Here is a 21,689-nt window from a genome sequence, read left to right as displayed (position 1 = left end):
CTTTTTAGTTACTGGTTAGTCTTAGAAATTTTTGGAACTATAGTAAACGAAATCATCTAGTCTAATTCTGTGCATTTATAAATTAAAAAACTGAGTCTCAGATGGGTGAATTGACTTCTCAAAGTTACATATTACATTAGTGGCAGAGGCTAAATATTTCATTAACTAACAGTACCAGCTCCCTTTCTAGTACACCAACCCTTCAAGTTCATTTCAAAGGTCCACTAAGTGATTTTCACCTTTTTTTCACCAGTGTGTGATAGTAGACACAAGACCAAAAAAAAACCCCACAAAAAGCAAACAAACCAACCATGCAGAAGAACTCTATTAATATAAAAAAAAATGCAAGCTTGAGAGAATAAAAAACAGACAAACATAAACATTTTACAAGGCCCAGGAAATCAAAGTCATGCATGATTTAGCTTACAGTCACCTCCTGATTAGCCATCAAAGGGAAGTGATACTAACCTGGATAAGAGGTAATCTTGACTGAGTCCTCACTGTGTGCCAGACACTGTACTAAGCATTTAACCTGTGCTATCTCACCGAATCTTCATAGCTACCTTATGAGATGACAAAACCTGCACACAGAGGTTAAATAACTTTCCCAGTTGCACAGCTGGTCATGGAAGAGACAGAGTTCAATTCCAAGTCCCCTGATTTCAAATCTAACCCTCTATATTACTATATGCCTTCGATGTCCTGCTGCAGGGTGTCCAGCACATACCCACACTGGTCTTTCAGTGACTGCTCCTAAGTTACCAAGTCTCAGGAAAGCAACTCATAACCAACAGTGTCAACTAATCCTGGGCTCCTCTCCCAAAGACCACTGGCAGTAGGACCAAAGGCAAATACACCTGGAACCACAGAAAATGCATGAACTGGTCTCTGCAGGCAAATAATAATAGACACTCTGTGCATATCAAAGCACATTTGTGTCTTTTATAGCACGGGTTTAGCATACAGTAAGCATTCAATAGATGTTCATTGAGGGAATGCACAAATGAGAGCAAATCAAGAGTCAAAGGACCTGGGAAGCTGGCTAGTTACAGTATTGGCTGTGGATAATCAGGAGCTGACTGCAGTTAACATATTTACCAATAGAAAAAATGATACGAATTCTTTCCCCAAACATTCATATTCATTCTCCTATATACACATCTATTAAAAAATTTATATGTACATACACAAGCACACTTCTTGGGAAGGCAAGCCAGTTTCAAAACTTAAAATGTACATAAGCATATTCATACAAATTATCATGCAAACCATGAAAAACATAGTGTGTAATTCAGTCCTGAAGGAGCTACCTTTAAGGAAGAAAAAAGAATTGGCAGAAAAAGGTCTGCAAGAAACCAAGACAAGGGCTAAAAGGAGAAAGAAGCAAGGAGAAACCATCACCTGGAGAACTCTAGAGTGAGGCTGTATAACATAAGTTGCTCTTTACTGACAAATTACCTTAAAAAGTAATTGTTTTCAGTACTTGCATTTTTCTTATAGGGACACATTTTATCATCACTCTATGAGTTACAGATTTACCACCTTCCATTACTCAGCTTGATTCATTTCAAATTATTTTCATTATGTCATTATGTCATTAAGTCCTCACAACTCTGTAAGACTGGCAGGACAGGTAAGTCAGCCTCATTTGAAAAATGAAGAGACCAAAGGACAAAAGTTAAATAACTTTCAAAAAGACAAAGAGCAATATTAATATCAAAGATAATCAAAGTTAATATTTGTTGGTGGCAGCAGAGGGAAAACTACTACAGCTTAAAGGCCACCAGCAGTTCTACTTTGATGTTGCTACCTTTCTTTTGCAGGTTGACCTACTTAACATGAAACTAGAAAACACTACATAACTATAGGTGGTATTATTACCAGATATTCTGCATAAGAGAATGAAAAATGTTTTTCAAATATAGGCTCTCAGAATAAAACCTAGAATTCTTTAAAAAAAAAAAAAGAACAGTCATGTGTAATAATAAAAGAACAGGCAAAACAAAATAAATTTAAAGAAAAAACTTAAAGAATACAAAAGAGCTAATAATTACATATGCAATACTCAACTCCAACAACTAAAGAAATGTGAAATTAAAGCAAGGAGATTCCATTTTTTTTCTTATTTACAAATTCAAAATAATGTAGTTATTTATATTAAGGAATTACTAGTATAAATGCATTAGATATATATATTTTACATATAAAGATTTTCTCTGTAATATTGTTTCTAATAACAACAAAGCAGAAGCAACCTAATATTCATCAATAATAGCAGGCTACATAAACTATGGAGGACCCACATAATGGAACATAATATAGACTCTGAAAAGAGTGAGAAAGATTTATGGGTAGTGTATGTACAAAGTGTATGTGCACAAGTATGTATGTATTCTTTTTAAACTTGGAGAGCTGTCCATGACATACAGTTTTGTAAAAAATAAGATGCAGAATTAAAAATATATATAGTAAGATATTTTTAAATCACAAAAATATTCAAAGATATATACATTGTATTTAATCACATATACATTATTACCTGTATATTGTATAAGCAGAGAAAACAAAAAGGATATATGTTAACACCAGGCAATGGGGTGGGGGAAGAGTGAGACCTTCATTTTCTACTGTATACATCTGTGTTATCAGAATTCATTATAGCAACTTACTAACTTCACATATACATGTATTTTTACATGGTTAAATATGAAAATAGCATGACATGAAGAAGAGCAGAGTCTATCTTCTAACCAACGATAGTTACAGAAAAAACAAAACAGCAAAACCATCGACAATTTACAAAACATTTATCCACAGCACAAACATATCAACAACATTGTAAACAAATAAAAGAGAAAACTAGACAATTAAAACAATCCATAATTTAGGGATAGTGCAAGGTCATAAAATACAACATTTTGCCAAGGTTTTCAGTGGATTAACTAACATGCACTAGGGAGTCAGCATATAGAAATTATAAGTTCTTTTATCTTAATAAAAGATGAATTCTGTACTACAAAAAAGATGGATAACTCAGGAAAAATGTTTAAATGCTCACAAATATCAAGTGACACCACAGTAAGTACTGGGTGGGGTTTTTTTTTGTATTTTAAATACAAATGTTAAGTGACGGCTTAAAGAGTTCACTGCTAAAATGAAATTGTCATGTAAGTTTCAAATGATTACATTTCCTATCAATCCACTTTATTATGGAATGGAGAGCAACAGAAGTATGTGTAATATAAAATCACTGATAATCACCAAATTGTTAACATATTTTCAGTATGCCTTTAGAATACAGCTGGCATATTTGAAAACTACCTTCAAGTAGGGGCACATGAAGGAACCCACATATGCTCTGAATATCTGACTAACAGCTGGGGAAGCTGCCCTTTCAGCACGTCCCCTGGTATAAATTACCTTTTTTCTCAGGCAAAGAAGAACTCGAGAAGGAGGTTAAGTATTTGAATTTTATGTAACTATTTCCCTCTCTGCACAGAGAAGGGGATACTTTTTCTTGCTAAAAAAATTAAATGCTTAAGCAAAATTCTTGTCAACAAATAATTAAGCTAGAATGCCAGTCTTGAAAGGGAAATGCAAAAAATTGTAACTGTATCTAAGATTCTATAGTTATGTGAGAGGTATAGTTCTCTAAGTTATGATCAGAAAACATAACTCTAAGCATAGGTCAGAAAACGAACTGTCAAAAGAAAAAAAAAGTACCAATAGCTATTTTTTCCTTCAAGGACAAGTAGTATACTAATACTACACCGTCAGATTCTCTGAGTAGAAAAGGCCTTTTAGGATTTGGTCCATCTTGCTGTCTAGCATTTTCATCTTTTCCCCCAGCCCCGAGCATGTGCCTGTTTCAATGACAGCAAACACAGTCCGGAGTTACCCCCATTTCATCTCACGATGGCTATTCGAAATTTCTTCTTTACTACTGTATTTTCTATTCGTTACTTCTTAATTCCACCTGTGGGACCTTGATCAATTAGTCTATGTCCCTTTTCCGTGAACAGTCCTTTAACTACCTGAAGGCAATCATCAGAGCTCGCTGTTTCTCCTCTTCTCCAGGAGAACACTCCCGGTTGCTTTGGCCATTCCTCATAGGACATGGACTCACAACCGTTAAAACCTTTGGGTCAGGTACCTTCTGATCATACACTATCTAGTCTGTTTAAATCTCTTCTAAAATATTCTGTTTATCTCAACCATAAAGCCAAATTTTATAAAATCTATGTATTCCAGATATGCATAAATAGTAATTTGAAAGTCTGTTAATTCCACTCCTCAGAAATAACTACTGTCAAGAGTTTAGTACATTCTACCATTTTTCCCAACACCGATGCCATTATACATAGGATCATCCTCGGTATACTCTTTTATAGCTTGCGTTTTTCACATAGCAGTATGTGTTAGACAGCCTTCTGTATCAGAACATACAGCTCCACCTCATTTTAACACTTAACAAGATTTTTCTACCACACAGATATCCACTGGGGGACAATTTAGTTATTCTCAATATTTTGCTAATATAAATAATGTTCTAGGGAATGTCCTAGTATATATACATGTACTATATATGTATATATATATGTATAAAATATATACATACTTTATATATGTATGTATGTGCATATACAATATCTTTACACATTCTTGCTACCATTTCTACAGAACATCTTATTGGAAATATAGATTATGTAATATTACAACATATAATAATAAATAAATATAACATAAACACTATGTATACTGATATTTCTATTATATAGGATGTAGGGTATGTCCATTTAAATTTGGATAATTTTGCCAAATTGCCTTCTAAAAGTTTTTGCCAATGTACAGTCACCAACGATGTTGTTAAAAAAAAAAATACACACATCTATGGGTAGTTTGACCAGCTCCTACTAGTGCGGGGCCTCACCTCCCTCTTTGGTTCTAGGCCCTGCACTTCACACAGTGCAGCCCGAAACAGCACTCGTCTTCTGGGCAGCCGTATGACACAGCGCCCACTCAACTACAGCTTGTAAAATCTTTAGCACATATTTCTGTTAAACCACATCTCCTCCACTCTATGGTCAGGAATTTGTCTTTTCAGACCACGGACAAAGAATGCCCTATTTCGGGAGAATATATATAGTCAAAACATAGTAAAATACGTAAACAATGTAAAATATGAACTTACCAATTCATTTTTCGTGTTTAGGTTACTTTCTAGCTCCTCACAACTCTGTTTTTGTAACACGGCCTCCTCTTTTAATGATCTGTTCAATTTATCTTGATTTTTAATTTCTTCCAGGAACTTTGTTTGTTTGCTTTTAAGCTCTTCAATTTCCATTATCTTTTTTTCCAGGTCTCCTTCTAGTCTTTCTACTTCTTCTGCCAATACAAATTTAATTGTTTATTGAACATTACAGTTCCTAGCTGAAGAAAGGTTAAGAATATTTCTTAACTAATAGCAAAAGACCTATTAGAATAGTATAAATATAGTCCCACTATTATTTTTTTTAAGATTACTTATTTCTTTTTAGAGAGAGTGGAAAGGAAGGAGAAAGAGAGGGAGAGAAACACTGACCAATTGCCTCTCTCATGCTCCCAACTGGGGACCTGGCTGGCAACCCAGGCATGTGCCCTGACGGGGAATCAAATCAGCAACCTTTTAGTTCACAGGCCAGCGCTCAATCCACTGAGCCACAACAGCCAGGGCTAAATTATGTGGTATGACTGACTTTTCGGGGCGGGGGGGGGGGGGGGGGGGGGCTGTTTTGAACTAGAAAGTGATTTATATTAAGAGGTAAGACGTCATCATTTGCATAACAATTTTAAAAGATAACATTTTCCCCAAATATTTAATTCAGTGTGTTGACAAATGAAGCTTCTTTCCAGGCCTCCCATAAAAAATGCAGTATTTTATTTGACATTTGTAATCAAACATTAAAGGATGCTGCAAGCATGTTTGCAAAATACTATGCTATCTTAAAATCCTTCAGAGGCTTCCCATTATGTTTAGGATAGGATCCAAAAGCCTATATGAAGAATTGACAAGACTCCTCATGATTTGGTCTCAAACTCCCTTTCCAGCATTATTTTCAAGCACATCCCACTGCAGCCCACTGAAATGATTCCAATTCTTCAGATTAGTGATGCCTCTTCTCACCTGCAGGCTTTTAGTCACATTTTCTGCTTGGAACTGGCTTCCTCTATCTATTACTGGCCTATTTTGCATCCTCTAGGTCTTAGTTTTAAAAATATTTTGAAAAGTCTGCCCTGACTCTACCTTCTCCCCAGGTTAGATGCTTCTCAGGGATGCTCTCACACCACCTTGCACCTCTGCTGTGGCCCTTGTCACACAGGGAATTGTAAAATGTGATCAAATAGCTTGGTTTTGTGAGAGCCGAAACTGCATCTATCTGCTTCACCACTGGATTCCAAGAGTTCAGCATGTTAAAGGCTCCTAATTAATATTCAAAGTCATCAACGCATCATAAGTAATAGAAACATCTTCCCCAATAGTACATTTATATGATGACTTTCCTTTGAATTATTTATATTTTAAGAATTCTAAAACATAAACGTCAGGGTAATAAATGTTGAGTATGGAGGATCCCAAACTAATTAAAATTTATAGTTCTCAAGTACTGGATCAAACATTATGAGACTATCATTTTTGTAAGTGAAATAGACTAACATCAATTTCAAATGGTTGAATATACAGGCTCATTTCCTAACATTCTAAAATGAATATTCCATATGCCTTCCTCTTTCTCTACACCCCCACCCCATACTCCTTCTATTTTCTCTCAGTCGATGACCTCATATTTCACAAGAAAACAGACCCTACTAGTGAGAACTTCCTCATTTTCCCACCACCAAAGCAACAAAACTACCCACACCTGCAACATCTTCTCCCCCTTCGACGGAGAAAGTGTCCTGTCCCTCTTATTAAGAGACAATCTTTCTTCTTTTTTTCTGATCTAATCTTGTCTTCTTAAGGACCAAAAGAATTGAGCCATGACTTGTCCCTCCACTCTGCTCCTGAATATTGTCTTTGCTTCTTTGACTGCTAGCTTTGAGGTTTTACCGCATCGGCTTCTGCTCATTTCCTGGTCTGGAAGCTATTGGTGATTTTTTTTTAACTCACTTATTAGGTATTAGGAGGGAGAAATTATGGGAGCAAATTTCAAATCTTCACCGAAATATCACTCTTCCATCTATTATCTAGCATTTGTCCTAACCACGCCTTAACTGCTGTTGTCAAGATCATCATCAGATGTTGCCAATCTCATGCACTTCTCTGTGCTCATCTTACTTCTTCATATCTCAGCAACATTCAATGTAGCTGACCACTTCCTCTCTTGAAACCTTCTTCTCTGGGCTTTTGCAACCCACTATTTCCTGGTTTTCTCCTACCTTGTTGGCTTCTCTGAGCTTGCTTAGCTGGCTTTCCTCCTCGCTCATCCCAAGCCTTGCCTGACTGAGCTAATTGATTCTGGTGGAATTAAATGATCGTTTTCATGCTGACTGACTCCCAAATTTATAGGTCTAGTATAGATCTCTTTGAACTCCAGACTCACATTTCCAAATCTTTTTGGTTTTCTCACAGACATTCAAACTCAGCATTCTAAGTTCTCCTATATTTATACATAATATCACCATCCAAACACTCAAGCTAGAAGTCTGGGTATTTCCAATCCACTAAAAAGTGCTGCTGAACCTCCAAAACTGATCCATCGATATACCAAACCCACCACTGAAACACAAGCCATCAACATTTCTAGCCTAGATTTCTGCAGCAGTCTAATCATGTGTCCCTTTAGCTCCATTTTCCTCTGCTCTAAATCAATCTCCATCCTGCATCAATAATAATCATAATATAAACTAGCTCATGTCCCATTCCCAGTTAAAAACTGTTCAATGGCTTTCTTCTGAAACTGGAATAAAATCCAAACTCCAAGGACCTGTGCTATCTACCCCCCACCACATACAGTCTCCCCATAGTGTTTTCTTGAGCTATCCCTCCAGTCATACTGATCTTCTTTCAGTTCCCTAACTCACCAGGGTCTATCCAACCTCAAAGTAAAAGCTGTTCCCTCTCCATGAATGCCTTTGCTCACGTGGCTAATCCATTCTGGCCTTTGTCTCCAGTCGAAATGTCACGTCCTCATAGTGCCATTCCTTTACACCACACTTTCCAAAAAAGGGGGCTCTCCTCTGCTACTTTATCAGGGTTTACTTGCTTTTTTTGTGTGTCTTCTCCACCAAAACACAAGCTGCACTAAAGCCAGCACCCTGTCTTCCTCACTATTGTATCCTTAGTACCAGATACAGTGCCTGGTTCACAATACATGCCCAATGACTACTTGCTGAATTAATTAATTTATGGTGCAACTTTCTATGCAAATTTTAATAGCATTATAATGTTCATAATATAATATATTTTTATGGATAATTTCTGGGTTATTCTTTTCCCACCCAAATTTAGTTATTAAAAAAAGTCACTTTACCCAAACTGAATCTCTCAAAAGCTTCCTGTCTGTCCTGAGTGGTTACCGGCTGACCTTCCAAGCTTTCCAGTGAACGGAGGTGAAAAATGGTAAACTGGAAGTAATGAGAAAGGGCAACAACTGGATTTTCAACTAGGATCAGAGAAGTCAAATCTTGAAGTGGTTTCAACTTGCTTATATCTTGAAGCTGAAATGACATATAACATTATTGGTATAATTTAAAAATCATAAACATAACTAAAAGGAGTAATAAATATAGAAACTGCTATTAACATGGCAAGGAATCTATTCATGAAACCCATTATCAAAAAGTAGCGCATGAGGGGAGGAATAAGAAGGAGTATTTGAGTATCTGAGTACAGTGCATCAGGGCATTATTAGGCATTTCCATGTACTATTTCATTTGTGACTCCCCACAACAACCTATGATACATAATCATCTTAACTTTACACATGAAGAAACTGGGCTTGTTCAAAGAAGTTAGGTGACTTGCTCAAAGCTCAGAGGTTGTAAGTGAATGAAACAGGATTTGAATTTAAATCTGTGTACCTATAAATCCTCTGCCTTTTCATTATACTGACTGAACGAATTAAAGAAAAACTGGTAACTTCTCAGCTAATAGCTATATTTAATAGTTAAAAGAAATAAGGGTAAGTTTTGAAGTGAGACTTTTATGTTTATCCAAGGATGCATTTTAAAAGGTTGAGAAACTATTAAAAGTTAGTACAAAAAAATCTTACCCAAGTGAATGTGTATCACTTATTGATACCAATGTCAAATATGAACTGGGATGAAAAGTGACAGCAAATCAGAAATAATCATAAATATTTATTGAATGATTTTCCTGTTAACACCAGCTGATTCTGAGTACTAGCTAAGGATCACTATTTGAGGAATACGTGTGGCAAATTTTAGACTCACAGTTACCCTACCACCTCCCAGGCCCCAAGAGTTCCAAGGTGATGCTGTACAACAAGGCGTGGGGCTTGGGCTCTGAGGCTCTTGGGCCATCACGGTGAAGTGGCAGAGAATCACCTTATCAGATCTTCATGAAGATGAAATAAGGAACACGCAGACATTGTTCACTGCATAGCATTAAACAAGTGTTGTTTATTATTACTGCTTCCACTGTTGAAGGTTTAAAGAATACAACCTAAGAGTTAATGTTTTAAAAATTTTAAAGCATTTTCACATCTGTCATTTCACCTGAGCCCATAACATTCCTGTAAAGGAGGCAGGGTAGAAATTGTTTCTCCAACTTAAGCAGTGAGTTTCAGAGAGATGAAGAGTTTCTTCAAAATCACAGAAGGCAAGTCTAGACACATAGTGGAAGGCACATCTTTTTTCTTCTATTTTAAGACTAGTGTTTTTTAAATTGTAGCATGATTGTTCCAATTTTAATACAGATTTAAATATATTAATGTTTTTACTTAGTAATGTTTCTTGAACATCTAACTGTATAACTATCAAAGAAAATCATAAATTATACTCCAGAGAAAAATATACATCATCATCAGATTATGTGAACCATGATAAAGTTGCTCTATTATAAACAGCTAGTGAGTAACCTCCTAAAACACCTAATATTGTAATTGAGATTAATTCATAAATTGGAAAAAAAAGAAACGGTTGCAGGCATTCACTGACCTGAATTCTGGTATAAATTGAGTAAGAGATTTAACCTCCCTGAGACTATAATTAACAATGGGAGTAAAACTATGATACCTAACTAACAGTATTATTTATTTATTTGTATTTTATTGTTTATGCTATTAGTCATTCCTCCTTTTTCTCCCTTTGCCTACCACCACCCAGCCCCTGCACCCCATAGTATTTTAAAAATAATTCCTGCACTGTCTTCTTAAAACAAGTGTTCTGAGGCTCAACTGAAATAACAGATGTGAAAATGCTAAGAGGTCAACTCTCAGTTACCATAGAACCATGTAAAAGTAGGACTGACTATATTTAATTACCTTAGACAATCGCAGGTTATATCTGAATTTGATGTTTCATCAAAGGACTACTGACCTTAAAAGAAGAGATCCCATTTTTTTTAAACTTAGATTTTAACTTTTTCAACAATTCCAAAAATTTGAAAAACATTCTTCCTACTCTGAATAACTTACCGATGATATCTTGTTGCCTTTCAGATTGAGAGCTCGCAAAGATTTCAACTTCTTCCCAAACCATACTGGAATATGTTCAATTTCATTTCCTGCAAGGTTTAGCTTTTGTAGATTATACATATTCTCTATGCCTTCAATTTTGCTGGAAATCAAAGGGTAAAGTCAAACTTACTTAGTACCAAAATAGAGTCCCTCCAGTATATTAAGGTTTTATTTACTTTCAGAATGAAGTGGAGGGAGGGAGAAAGAGAAGGAGAGGAACATCCATGTGTAAGACAAACACTGACTGGTTGCCTCTCTCACACCCCCAGCTGCGGACCTGGCCCACAACCCAGGGATGTGCCCTAATTGTAATCCAACCAGAGACCTTTTGGCTCACAGGCCAGGGCCCAATCCATTGAGCCACACCAGCCAGGGCCTCCACTATATTTTTAGAATTAACAACCTTGGTTTTATGTGAGATTACCTTTCACAATTATAATTTATCAATGCTTTTCATAAATAAGAACAAAAAAAGCAGTTAAAAACAAATTCATCATATCTTTGGTAAACTCTTCATTACTGTGGGCAGAAATCTTACCTATCTTACTATCAAACTTTATGATCCCACAACACAGAAGAGACGAGTCTGTCTGTGGCATTCTTACTAACCGCTATAAAGAGTACTAGCACTGACAGCCAGAGGAGAGCTGGAAAACCCAACAGCACACACTGCTGTGTGTTAGAACCCTGCACAATAGAAGATGTCTATAATTATTACCTTAAGTCATTACTGAAAAATTAGCTATACAAGCAGGATAAAGCTGCCACTTTGAGCTGGTGGACCCCAGAATAATACTATATTTGTAAACACAAATATTTTAATGAGAATATTTAAATTAATAAAACATTCATCACCCATACTGATGAATTTTCACTGATGAAGTATTTTCCCAACTTAATTCCAATTTAATTATCAGAGTAATTACTTGGTCAGGAGAACAGTATATTGGGAAAATATTTCTAAGCTTCTTTATTTTCATTTTAATTTTGTTGAAATTATTTTTGTCAGGATCAATTATTTTTACATAAACTTTATATTAAGGATTGATATATTAAGGATTGGTTAATCAGTTATTTTCCCATTTATTTTTTACCATATTAGAGTTTCTGCCACTGTTAGCTGTTTGTTGGACATTACATATAACAAGTCTAACATGGGGGGAAGTGTACAGATACAAAGATATTCAAGATTTCATATCTGCATTATTTATCTATAACAAGTTTTTTATGTGCAGTTTTAGCTAGTCAATTTTATGTTTATATCTCACAGTAATACATATTATGAAATGGAAACAAGATTGAGAGTATATTTCTTATATCAATCAGCAAAGAAAATCAAGATAAACAAGTTGAAATATCTTTAGGATAAAAATTACAGGGTTAAAACACACGGCTTCATGTCAATGTTCTTAATGTAATAGGTAGTGAATCAAAAACTCTATCTGGGAAAACTTCCTGCCAAAATAGAATTGAGATACAATTTGGTACTCAAAAATTGTATCTCCTTCTTGATAATGCTAGGTAGATATTACTTAGTACTTTAGTAATGCCGGGTCTTGAAGGCAGTCCTCATCTGGGAAGGGCCAGACTATCCACGAGTAGAGGATCAAAGTGCCTGTTGTTTCAAAGCTTTCTTTCAGTCACGTGGGCAGCATTAATCTACTTCTTTAACAAAGACAATGGCCCTGCAATGCTACCTAAAGAAGTCGTACTCACCAGATCTTGTTATACGATAAGTTGAGTTCACGTAATTTTAACAGTTTATCCAGCTTCTCAATCTTCCCTATTAGGTTATGGCCGAGATTCAGTACTTCAAGTTTAACACATTTTTCCAAATTTTCGATATACTAAATAAAACAAATCAATAAATACTTTACACAACAGATGCCCTGACATAAACACAACATGTAAATATGTGAGCAGTCATAGAGAACAGTGAGCCCTTACTGCTCGCCTAGACAGTCCCTTGGCGAGGCTCTCCTTGACCAGTAGAGCTTGAGTACCAGCTCTACTCAAGCCGCCAAACTTGCCAAGCAGACAACACGTCATACAGACTACGAGTGCAAGACCGTCCAACAAGAATTCCCCACCTCCACTCTTCATGCTTCTCCCTCCCTCCTCTCCTTCTTTCTTCAACGTTCAACAAGATATTTAGACTGTTGTATAAACCTACTCCTCCTCTCCCCTCCCCACACACTTACACCTTCAATCTCTTTCTCTCTCCTGGGTCTTCCTCACAAGTTTAGAAACAATCACTATTAAACAGATACTCATTACATATTTACTACAGACCGGGTGTGGCACCAGGCAATGGAGATCATACCAGTGAAGTAGACAAGTGCCCTGCTGCAGAAGCCTATGTCCCACACGCTCAATCTCTTCTATATAAAATAAATCCCTCACACTGAACCTGTTTTCCTATCAAGCCATCATTTTATCCTTCTTGTTTGCCACCATGTTCTCACAAGAATTATGTACATTTGCTCATTCTGCCTTCCATTCACTCTTATTCTATTGGTAAGGCAATGCATCTTCTGCCTTTAATATGTATTCAAACAGTTCTCTCCAAGATCACCATTCATTCGTCCCTTTCACAAATAGTTATGAATATTTATTTCCTAGGACCTGTTTAGGTACTAGAAATATGGTGGTGAATCAGGAAAACAAGGTTCTTGGTTTTTATTCACAGAGAAAGATGATAAACAAATGAAAAAATAAGCAAAATTTTCAGACAGTGAAGCATACTAATAAGAAAATAGAGATGACATGATGTGGCAGAATACAAGGCACTAAGAGGACAGATTTTGTCTGCTGTGTTTACTGCTATAGCACTAATGCCTGGCACACAATGGGTACTAAAGAAATGTTTATTGCCCTGGCTGGTGTAGCTCAGTGGATTGAGTGTGGGCTGCGAACCAAAGCATTGCAGGTTCGATTCCCAGTCAAGGCACATGCCTGGGTTGCGGGCCAGGTCTCTAGTGGGGGTCATGCGAGAGGCAACCACACATTGATGTTTCTCTCTCTCTCTTTCTCCCTCCCTTCCCCTCTCTAAAAATAAATAAATAAAATCTTTTTTAAAAGGGGGCATAATAGTTTTTTTAAAAAAGAAATATTATTGACTGAAAGAATAAGAGAGTGACTGAGGAGAGGTGGCTAACTATGATTGGGTCATGAAAGAAGGCCTAACAGAGAAATACACTGAGCTGAGACCTCAATCACAAGAAGCCAGCTGTGCACACACCTGGGGGGCAAAGAATACCAGGCAAAGAAAAGAAAATGCAAAGGCCCTGAAAGAATGAACTTGGTGAATTTGAGAAATAAAAGGGCTTTAAAATTTATTATATTTTTTATAGAGAGGAGAAGGGAGGGAAAGAGAGAAGGATAGAAACATCCATAGGTTGCCTCTCACAAGTCCCCAGCTGGGGGCTCAGCCTGCAACCCAGGCATGTGCCCTGACTGGGGATCAAACCAGTGACCTTTCAGTACATAGGTTGGTACTCAACCCACTGAGCCACACCAGCCAGGGAAGAAAGGGCTTTTCAACTGACAAACCCAAATGATTTCTAAGTTTTCATCCTATTTGACTATCCTATGACATTTTATATCATCCTTTCCTGCCTTAAGTTTTCTCTGCTTTGGCCTCAATTTACTACCCTCTTGCATTTCTTCCTGTCCCAATAGCTCCTTCACACTTCTTTGTTGGGTGTGCCTCTTCCATGCTCTGGTTCTCCTTCACTATTTCTCCTCTTAATCCTAAGCATTCTTCACAGTAAGCTCTAAGTTCCCAGAGATCACAAACTAAGCTTATTTACCTTTCTGTGTACTTCCACAGCCTAATATAGTGTCTGACATAGAGGCGGCAGGAGAAACTTCAAGCATCATAGGAGAGTTCATTGGAGAGACCCACAGGGTTCTAGAATGTACACAAATCCACCCACCCTGGAATCAGCACCAGAAGGGCCCAATTTGCTTGGGGGTAGCAAGGGAAGTGACTGAAATCCAACTGAGAGCCGAGCAAGCAGCACTGTTCCCTCTCAGACCCCTCCCTCACATACAGTGCCAAACTCAGCAAAGTGGGTTGCCTTCCTTGGTGAACACCTAAGGTTCAGCCCCTTACTACATAACAAGTATGCTGAGACAAAATATATGGCCCAAATGAAAGAACAGATCAAAGCCCCCAAAATAGAATTGAGCAATGAAGAGATAGCCAAACTATTAGATGCAGAGTTCAAAACACTGGTAATCAGGATGCTCACAGAAATGGCTTAGTATGGCCGCAAAATAGAGGAAGAAATGAAGACTACATAAAGTGAAATAAAGAAAAATGTACAGGAACCAACAGTGAAAGGAAGGAAATCAGAATCAAATCAATGATTTGGAACAAAAGGAAGAAATAAACATTCACCCAGAACAGAATATAGAAACAAGAATTCAAAAAAATAAAGACAGGCTTAGGAACCTCCAGGACATCTTTAAACGTTCCAACATCAGAATCATAGGGGTGCCAGAAGGAGAAGAGGAAGAGCAAGAAATTGAAAACTTATTTGAACAAATAATGAAGGAGAACTTCCCTAATCTGGCAAAGGAAACAGACTTCCCGGAAGTCCAGGAAGTCCAGGGAGTCCCAAAGAAGCTGGACCCAAGGAAGCACACACCAAGGCACATCATAATTATATTACCCAAGATGAAAGATAAAGAGAGAATCTTGAAAGCAGCAAGAGAAAAGCGGAGTTACCTACAAAGGAGTTCCCATAAGACTATCAGCTGATTTCTCAAAAGACCTTACAGGCAATAAGGGGCTGGAAAGAAGTATTCCAAGTCATGAAAGGCAAGGACCTACATCCAAGATTGCTCTATCCAGCAAAGCTATCATTTAGAATGGAAGAGCAGATAAAGTGCTTCCCAGATAAGGTCAAGTTAAAGGAGTTCATCATCACCAAGCCATTATTACATGAAATGTTAAAGGGACTTAGAAATCCAAGAAAAAGAAGACAAAAAATATGAACAGTAAAATGACAACCAACTCACAACTATCAACAACCAAACCTAAAGAAAACCCCAAAAAACAAAAACAAACTAAGCAAACAACCAGAATAGGAAGAGAATCACAGAAATGGAGATCACATGGAAGGTTATCAGTGGGGAGGGGGAGGGGGGAAAATGGGGGAAAAGGTACAGGGAATAAGAGGCATCAATGGTAGGTACAAAACAGACAGTGGAGGTTAAGAATAGTGTGGGAAATGGAGAAGCCAAAGAACTTGTATGTATGACCCATGGACATAAACTAAGATGGGGGAGATGCTGGTGGAGAGGGGTACAGGGTAGAGGGGAGTGAAGGGGAGAAAAAATGAGAACTGTAGCAGCATAATCAATAAAATATATTCTTAAAAAACATTTCTTTGAAATTAATGAAACTGAAAACATTTTCATGTTAATATTGGCCACTTTCAATACTTTTGTGAATGGTCTGTTCATACCCTTTGAACATTTTCCATTGAGTTGTCTCTCCTACTGAACTATAGGAGCTCCTTATAGATGTGGGTACCGTTACATAAGTTGAAAACACGACCTGCCGGTTTGTTGTTTTCTTTTAACTTTTTAAATAATGTCTTTCATTAAACACAACTTTTCAATCATTAAGTAAGCTAAATCTGGCAATATTTTTCTTTGTGGTAGTAGGGTTGGTGTTTGCTTAGCAGGGCCTTCCCAACTTAAGATTTAAAAATATATTCTCCTATATTCTTCCCTAGTACTTTCATAGTATTTTTGTTGGTTGACTTGTTTTCATTAAGATCTTCAATCTTTTTTAATTCATTTTTGTAACTAATGTAGTAGGCATCTAAGTTTATATTTTTTCTAATAAAAAAATTGAGTTGAACATTAAAATATGTTCATGTTGTAGTCTATGAATTAAAGTAGTAAACATTCCAGAGAAGAGATCAGCAAACTTTCTCTGCAAAAATCCAGATAGTAAATTTTTTTGGCTTTGTGGGCCAGATAGTCTCTGTGACAAGTACTTATAATACCTCTGCTACTGTGGTGCAAAAACCAGCCACAGACAACAAGTAAACAAATGTGTGTGGCTATAAAATTTTATTCACAAAAATAGGCAGCAAGTCGGATTTGGCCTACAGACTGTAGTATGCCAACCCCTTCTCCAGAGTCAATAATGTAAAAAAAAAAAAAAAAATAGGTACTCATGAATTTGAAGATGTCATATACTTCGGGTATAGAACTTTCATTGGAAATAATAAGGTCTGCTACAAATTAGAAGACATTAAGGTGAGATGTTATTGTAAGTCTAATATCTATTTTTTTCAGTTTTAAGGAACAGAAATAGCAAAAAGAATGCCTATATTAAAAAATGTTGATAACTTACCTTAAATTTCTTGCCACCATCTCTAGAAAGTGAAAGGTTCAGAGATTTTACCAAGGCCAAATTGTCCTGTTTAGTAAGTTTTTTAATAAGGGCCTCTGTAATATATCGGACTCCTGCATGTGAGTCAGCTTCTGAAAGGACAGAAACAGATAATTATCAGCAAAGGAAGACATGAATACTCTGAAAACAAATTGTTTTGATGTTATAAAATAAAAACAAATTTAATCATGCAAATGTAAAGATAGCTGGTGAGTTCTAATTGCAATACTTTAATAATAATATTTTACTTTATACAGCATTTCATAATAATGACGATAACAGTTATACTCTATAAATACAGAGTGGGTCAAAAGTAGGCTTACAGTTGTTCATATGGCAAATGATAAAATAATTAATAAATAATACAAGAATAAACTTTGTGTTTCACGTACTCACAACTGTAAACCTACTTTTGCCCCACTCTGTGTGCCAAGATTTCTGCTAAATGTTTTACATTTAAAAATTTAATTTATACAACAAATCTCTGAGATAGAAATTACTATTCCCATTTATTTAAAAAATTATAATAATTTGCTCAAAATTTTGCAGCTAGTAATATGCAAATCCAGGACTTAAATCCAGGCAGGTGAATCTCAAACTTATACTTTTAATTATATACAGCACTGAAGTTTTTAGCAATTTAAAAAAAACAACCTGGTGGTATTTAGTTTTTGCTTTTTAAAATTCTAATCTAAAGTTCAAAAATGTTTAAATTCTTAAAAATCCTCTTTTCCTTTTTTTTTTTTGATGGTGACAAACTCAAATTTGTTGCTCTTTTAAACAGAGAAGACCACATCATATTTTATAGAGATAAAATACTAACTTGATGGATAGCACACCCTGTCCTACAATCTTTCCGGATATTGCCATCAGAGTTTATTACAGCCGTGTTACAGTTTGCAAAGGCAGAAAATAAAAAGAAAACTGCCCCCTGGTTCTTTCTTTGGGTCAGAAAAAAATTAATCCTGAGTTCAGATCCACACTATGGACCAAAGACTCCCTATGATTATTTATGATGAGTTAATATCACATTTATTTTGGTTCAAAATAAAATGATTTTTTTCTTTAATTTGGGTTGCTCTAGGAGAAAAAAAATATTTTTATACATTAGTCAATATTCTAAAATATCAATCAAATTAGAAGTAACAGTGTACCAACTGACAGCAAGGGTATAGTCTAAGCTCACTGCTGATGATGTTTATTAGTAAGAACTGATCGCCTATTCAAGTCAATAGAGCTTAATAGCTCTGATTCAGTGACTCAGCAAAAACAAATTACATAGTTTTCTTTTACATTTAATCACATTAAACATATTCTTAGAATAAAGAATCTATTTTTGAAAATAGATTCCCAGACTAATGGAATGCTTTTAGGGAAAAAAATATAAATCTTGGTGGAACATATATATGTCCTTATGTGGAAATCAGTCCATTCACAGATGAGCAGTTTTCCAATAAGCAACTGGAATAGCCCAAGAGTAGATAACATTCTTATACTCAGTTATGGCACTCCATTCTGAAGTGAATGGATTTGCCCTTCCCCAAAACCAAGGATGATGATAAATTTGGCAGATGAGCTTTAAGGCACTCTCCCACCACAGGAAATAAAGCTTCCTAGCTTCCTCTTTGTGGAAACTCCCTCCTCCTAACCCTTTCAGACATCTTTGCCCTCACCCTCCACTGTCCTGCATCTTCCACGTCTGTCAATAAAAACACTAGGTCAAGTTAGTATCAGGTTATATGTTACAGTTGGACCAAAAATGTTCAATATTTTCCAATCTCTACTTAAAGAGTATGTGGTCAAATTCTTAGATTAAAAAGCAATACCTTTATGGTCTTGGTAGTCCAAAAGTATAGTGTTTTCACCTGCAATCCCGACTTGCTTACACCGCTGTCCTCCAGAATGAAAAGGCAGAATCTCAGATCCTCCTAATGGTGAGAGTGACCTAGATCTCATATTGGCCATAGATGATGACGGCATCTTTGGTTTGGAAATTTTTTGCTGAGAGCCCTTCCTCATTGCAAGAAAAAAGCCAAGAGTCCACCAAAACCTGTAAGAGTTTTCAGTGCATTTAACAAGGTTAATTTTTTAAAGCTATCAAAACAATGAATCTATTTCCAGAATTTTCAAGACTACATAGTTATCAACACAGAGGCTATAGATGCTAGGACCCACACTACTCCAAGCATGGCAAGGGCAGACACTATTTCAGACATTGCTGATCACCTTGCCAGAGGAAAAGGAGACCTCCATAGGATCTTATATTGGCACATGCTCCAGCCAGAGTCTTATCAGTCATCTCTGTTTTCAATTTATTGGCTGGAACTAGTCTCAATGCCCTTTCTGCCCACAGGCATCCTAGAATGCAGGAAGCTGAAAATATTTGTCAACCGGCAGTACTTAATACTGATGGGCATACTCTCCTTCCTGAAACAGTTTCTTCCTCTGGCTTCGGGAATACCACACTCTTAGCGTCATCCTGCCTCCCTAGCTACTCCTTGGCCTCCTCTGCTGGCTTACGCTCTTCCATTCAATCTTTAAATGTCAGTCCTCAAGTCTTTTCTAGCCTCTTTCTAATCACATTTTAAATAATCTAATACACATCCATGGCTCCCAATGCCACCTTGCTTACTGATATTTATATCTTCAATCCAACTTTTCTCTAACTTCCAGATTGCTATTCCTGACTGCCTACCTGACACTTCACTGGCATCTTAACTTCAACATCTCTGAACTGAATTGATCATTTCCCCAAGTCCTCCCTCATTTTCCTCCCATCCTGTTCCTCCTCCAGTGCTCCCTAAGTAATGAACAATACTCGTGGGAATAAGCCAGAAAATTTAATATGACAGCATTACTGACCTCATGATCTGGTTTCTTAAAGTGACTAGTTTGAAGGAGCAAAAACCTTCTATATTTGTTTTTTTAAGTGATTATTATTTCACAGTTACACAGTATAATATGGCCACCTGCCTTGTCCCAGCAGTCCAGTCCACTTTAAAATGTAAACTTGTAAGTGTCTTTACTTTCTCTTTCATTTTTTCATGTTAAATCATCCATTTAGGTCAGAAAACCTTCCCACCAATTCACATAACTACTTTTTATGCCACAGCCACAAGGTTTGGGGTCCTGATTTCACAAGTGTGGTAAACAATTTTTTTTTGTCTTATACAATTCTGCCACAGAAAAAGTCTCAGTAATATTAATGATTCAGAACTAAGCTGTACTGGCATTCTCTTTCTAAATGATATACTCAAACTTGAGAAGAGCTAAGAGGCATATGTTTTAAAAGTAAAACATTATGTATTCCTGAATTAAATGTAGTTTTCCTAAGGGCAACAGATTAAAAACCAGAAGAGTGGAAGGTCAAGGCATAGTTCCCACTTCTACATATGGTTCTCTATCCCATAGCATGATAGAAAATTGTATAATTAGAATAGTCATATATGCTACATGCTAAAAAATATGCTTTATACTCTTTTAGTTTCTTGGCTAAAAAAAGCACATCCTAAATTTTTATATAATGCAATCAGTTTGTATCCTGCATCTTAATATTCTTTCTGAAGTCTTAAAATACTGAACCATCCTGAATTCTTCATAATATTTATCGACCAAGACCCTTTGGGCCTCACTAGACTATCATGAAGTCCTTTGTTACCTATTCTGATCAGAAAACCCTGCCTTACTTATAGAGTTTAAAAAAATGCATACTAGAATGAATTCCAGAAATCTAGTTCAACTCCTTCCTTTCATGAATTGTAACATAAGTGATGGTTCCAAAGTCGCGGTGCATTCCCAGATCCCCTCCCTGGGTTGCCATAGCTCCTGTAAAGCCTGGACCTTCAAACAATAGAGATGTATAACAATCTCCTAGCATAGTTAACTCACTGAACTGGGCTTAGGGATTTACTGTGTTTGGGAATGTCCAGCATTATTTCAGGGGTTACCACCTGGAGATAGTAAATCTTGAACTACAATTTAAGGAAAGATGAGGATGTTGTTTGACCCTAGGATGTAGTTAGCAATGACATAAACAAAGACTGAACAAAAGAAGAAAGAAGACAGAGCAGAGAGGAAGGGCTAGAGAGTATAAAGAGGAAGGACAGAAAGAAAATAAAACCAGCCCTGGCTGGTGTGGCTCAGTGGATTGAGCGCCAGCCTGTGAAGCAAAATGTCACTGGTTCGATTCCTGGTCAGGGCAAATGGCAAATGCCTGGGTTGCAGGCCGATTTATGTATCTCTCACATTGATATTACTCTTTCTCTTTCTCCCTCCTTTCCCCTCTCTATAAATATAAATAAATAAATAATAAAATCTTTAAAAGAAAAGAAAACCAAACAGAAGTCCAGAGCTGGGGACACATGTTGAAGGCCCCTCAGGTGGTCTGCAGAGGAAGAGAAAGCCACTGGAATGATACGATGATGAGAATCGTATGACAAGGCACCAAACCACCACCCATCCTGTCAGTCTAAGGCTTAGATACCTTCCTTGATCTAACAATCCCGAGCATCTCAACTTGGTAGACAGCACACTTCCACCTCTCTCCAGCATTTCCTAACGTTCCTAACTTTCCAACCTCTTCTCTGATCTTC

The 21,689-nt window shown here is 36.6% G+C and overlaps 1 protein-coding gene across 4 annotated transcripts in view; it reads right to left on the bottom strand.

Moving 5' to 3' along the window:
• The window catches only part of CNTRL (centriolin), an 81,716-nt gene that overhangs the window by 58,133 nt on the left and 1,894 nt on the right, over positions 1-21,689 (bottom strand). For 2 of the 4 annotated variants that reach the window (XM_036022158.1, XM_036022159.1), the window contains exons 2-8: positions 18,924-19,147; positions 17,059-17,189; positions 12,396-12,526; positions 10,638-10,779; positions 8,511-8,697; positions 5,192-5,385; positions 1,311-1,367 (exon numbers count right to left, since the gene is read on the bottom strand). In XM_036022158.1, the coding sequence (XP_035878051.1) occupies positions 1,311-1,367; positions 5,192-5,385; positions 8,511-8,697; positions 10,638-10,779; positions 12,396-12,526; positions 17,059-17,189; positions 18,924-19,116 (1,035 nt within the window). In that variant the 5' untranslated portion in view covers positions 19,117-19,147. Of the gene's footprint in view, positions 1-1,310; positions 1,368-5,191; positions 5,386-8,510; positions 8,698-10,637; positions 10,780-12,395; positions 12,527-17,058; positions 17,190-18,923; positions 19,148-21,689 lie in introns of those variants that run through there. The other 2 variants (XM_036022157.1, XM_028505228.2) reach the window with 2 other exon arrangements.

Source organism: Phyllostomus discolor, chromosome 3 (genome assembly GCF_004126475.2).
Source record: "Phyllostomus discolor isolate MPI-MPIP mPhyDis1 chromosome 3, mPhyDis1.pri.v3, whole genome shotgun sequence".
In the NCBI taxonomy this organism is placed as follows: Eukaryota; Metazoa; Chordata; class Mammalia; order Chiroptera; family Phyllostomidae; genus Phyllostomus; species Phyllostomus discolor.
The sequence above is the reverse complement of the archived record's forward strand: the minus strand, read 5'-3'. Positions and strand labels throughout refer to the sequence as shown.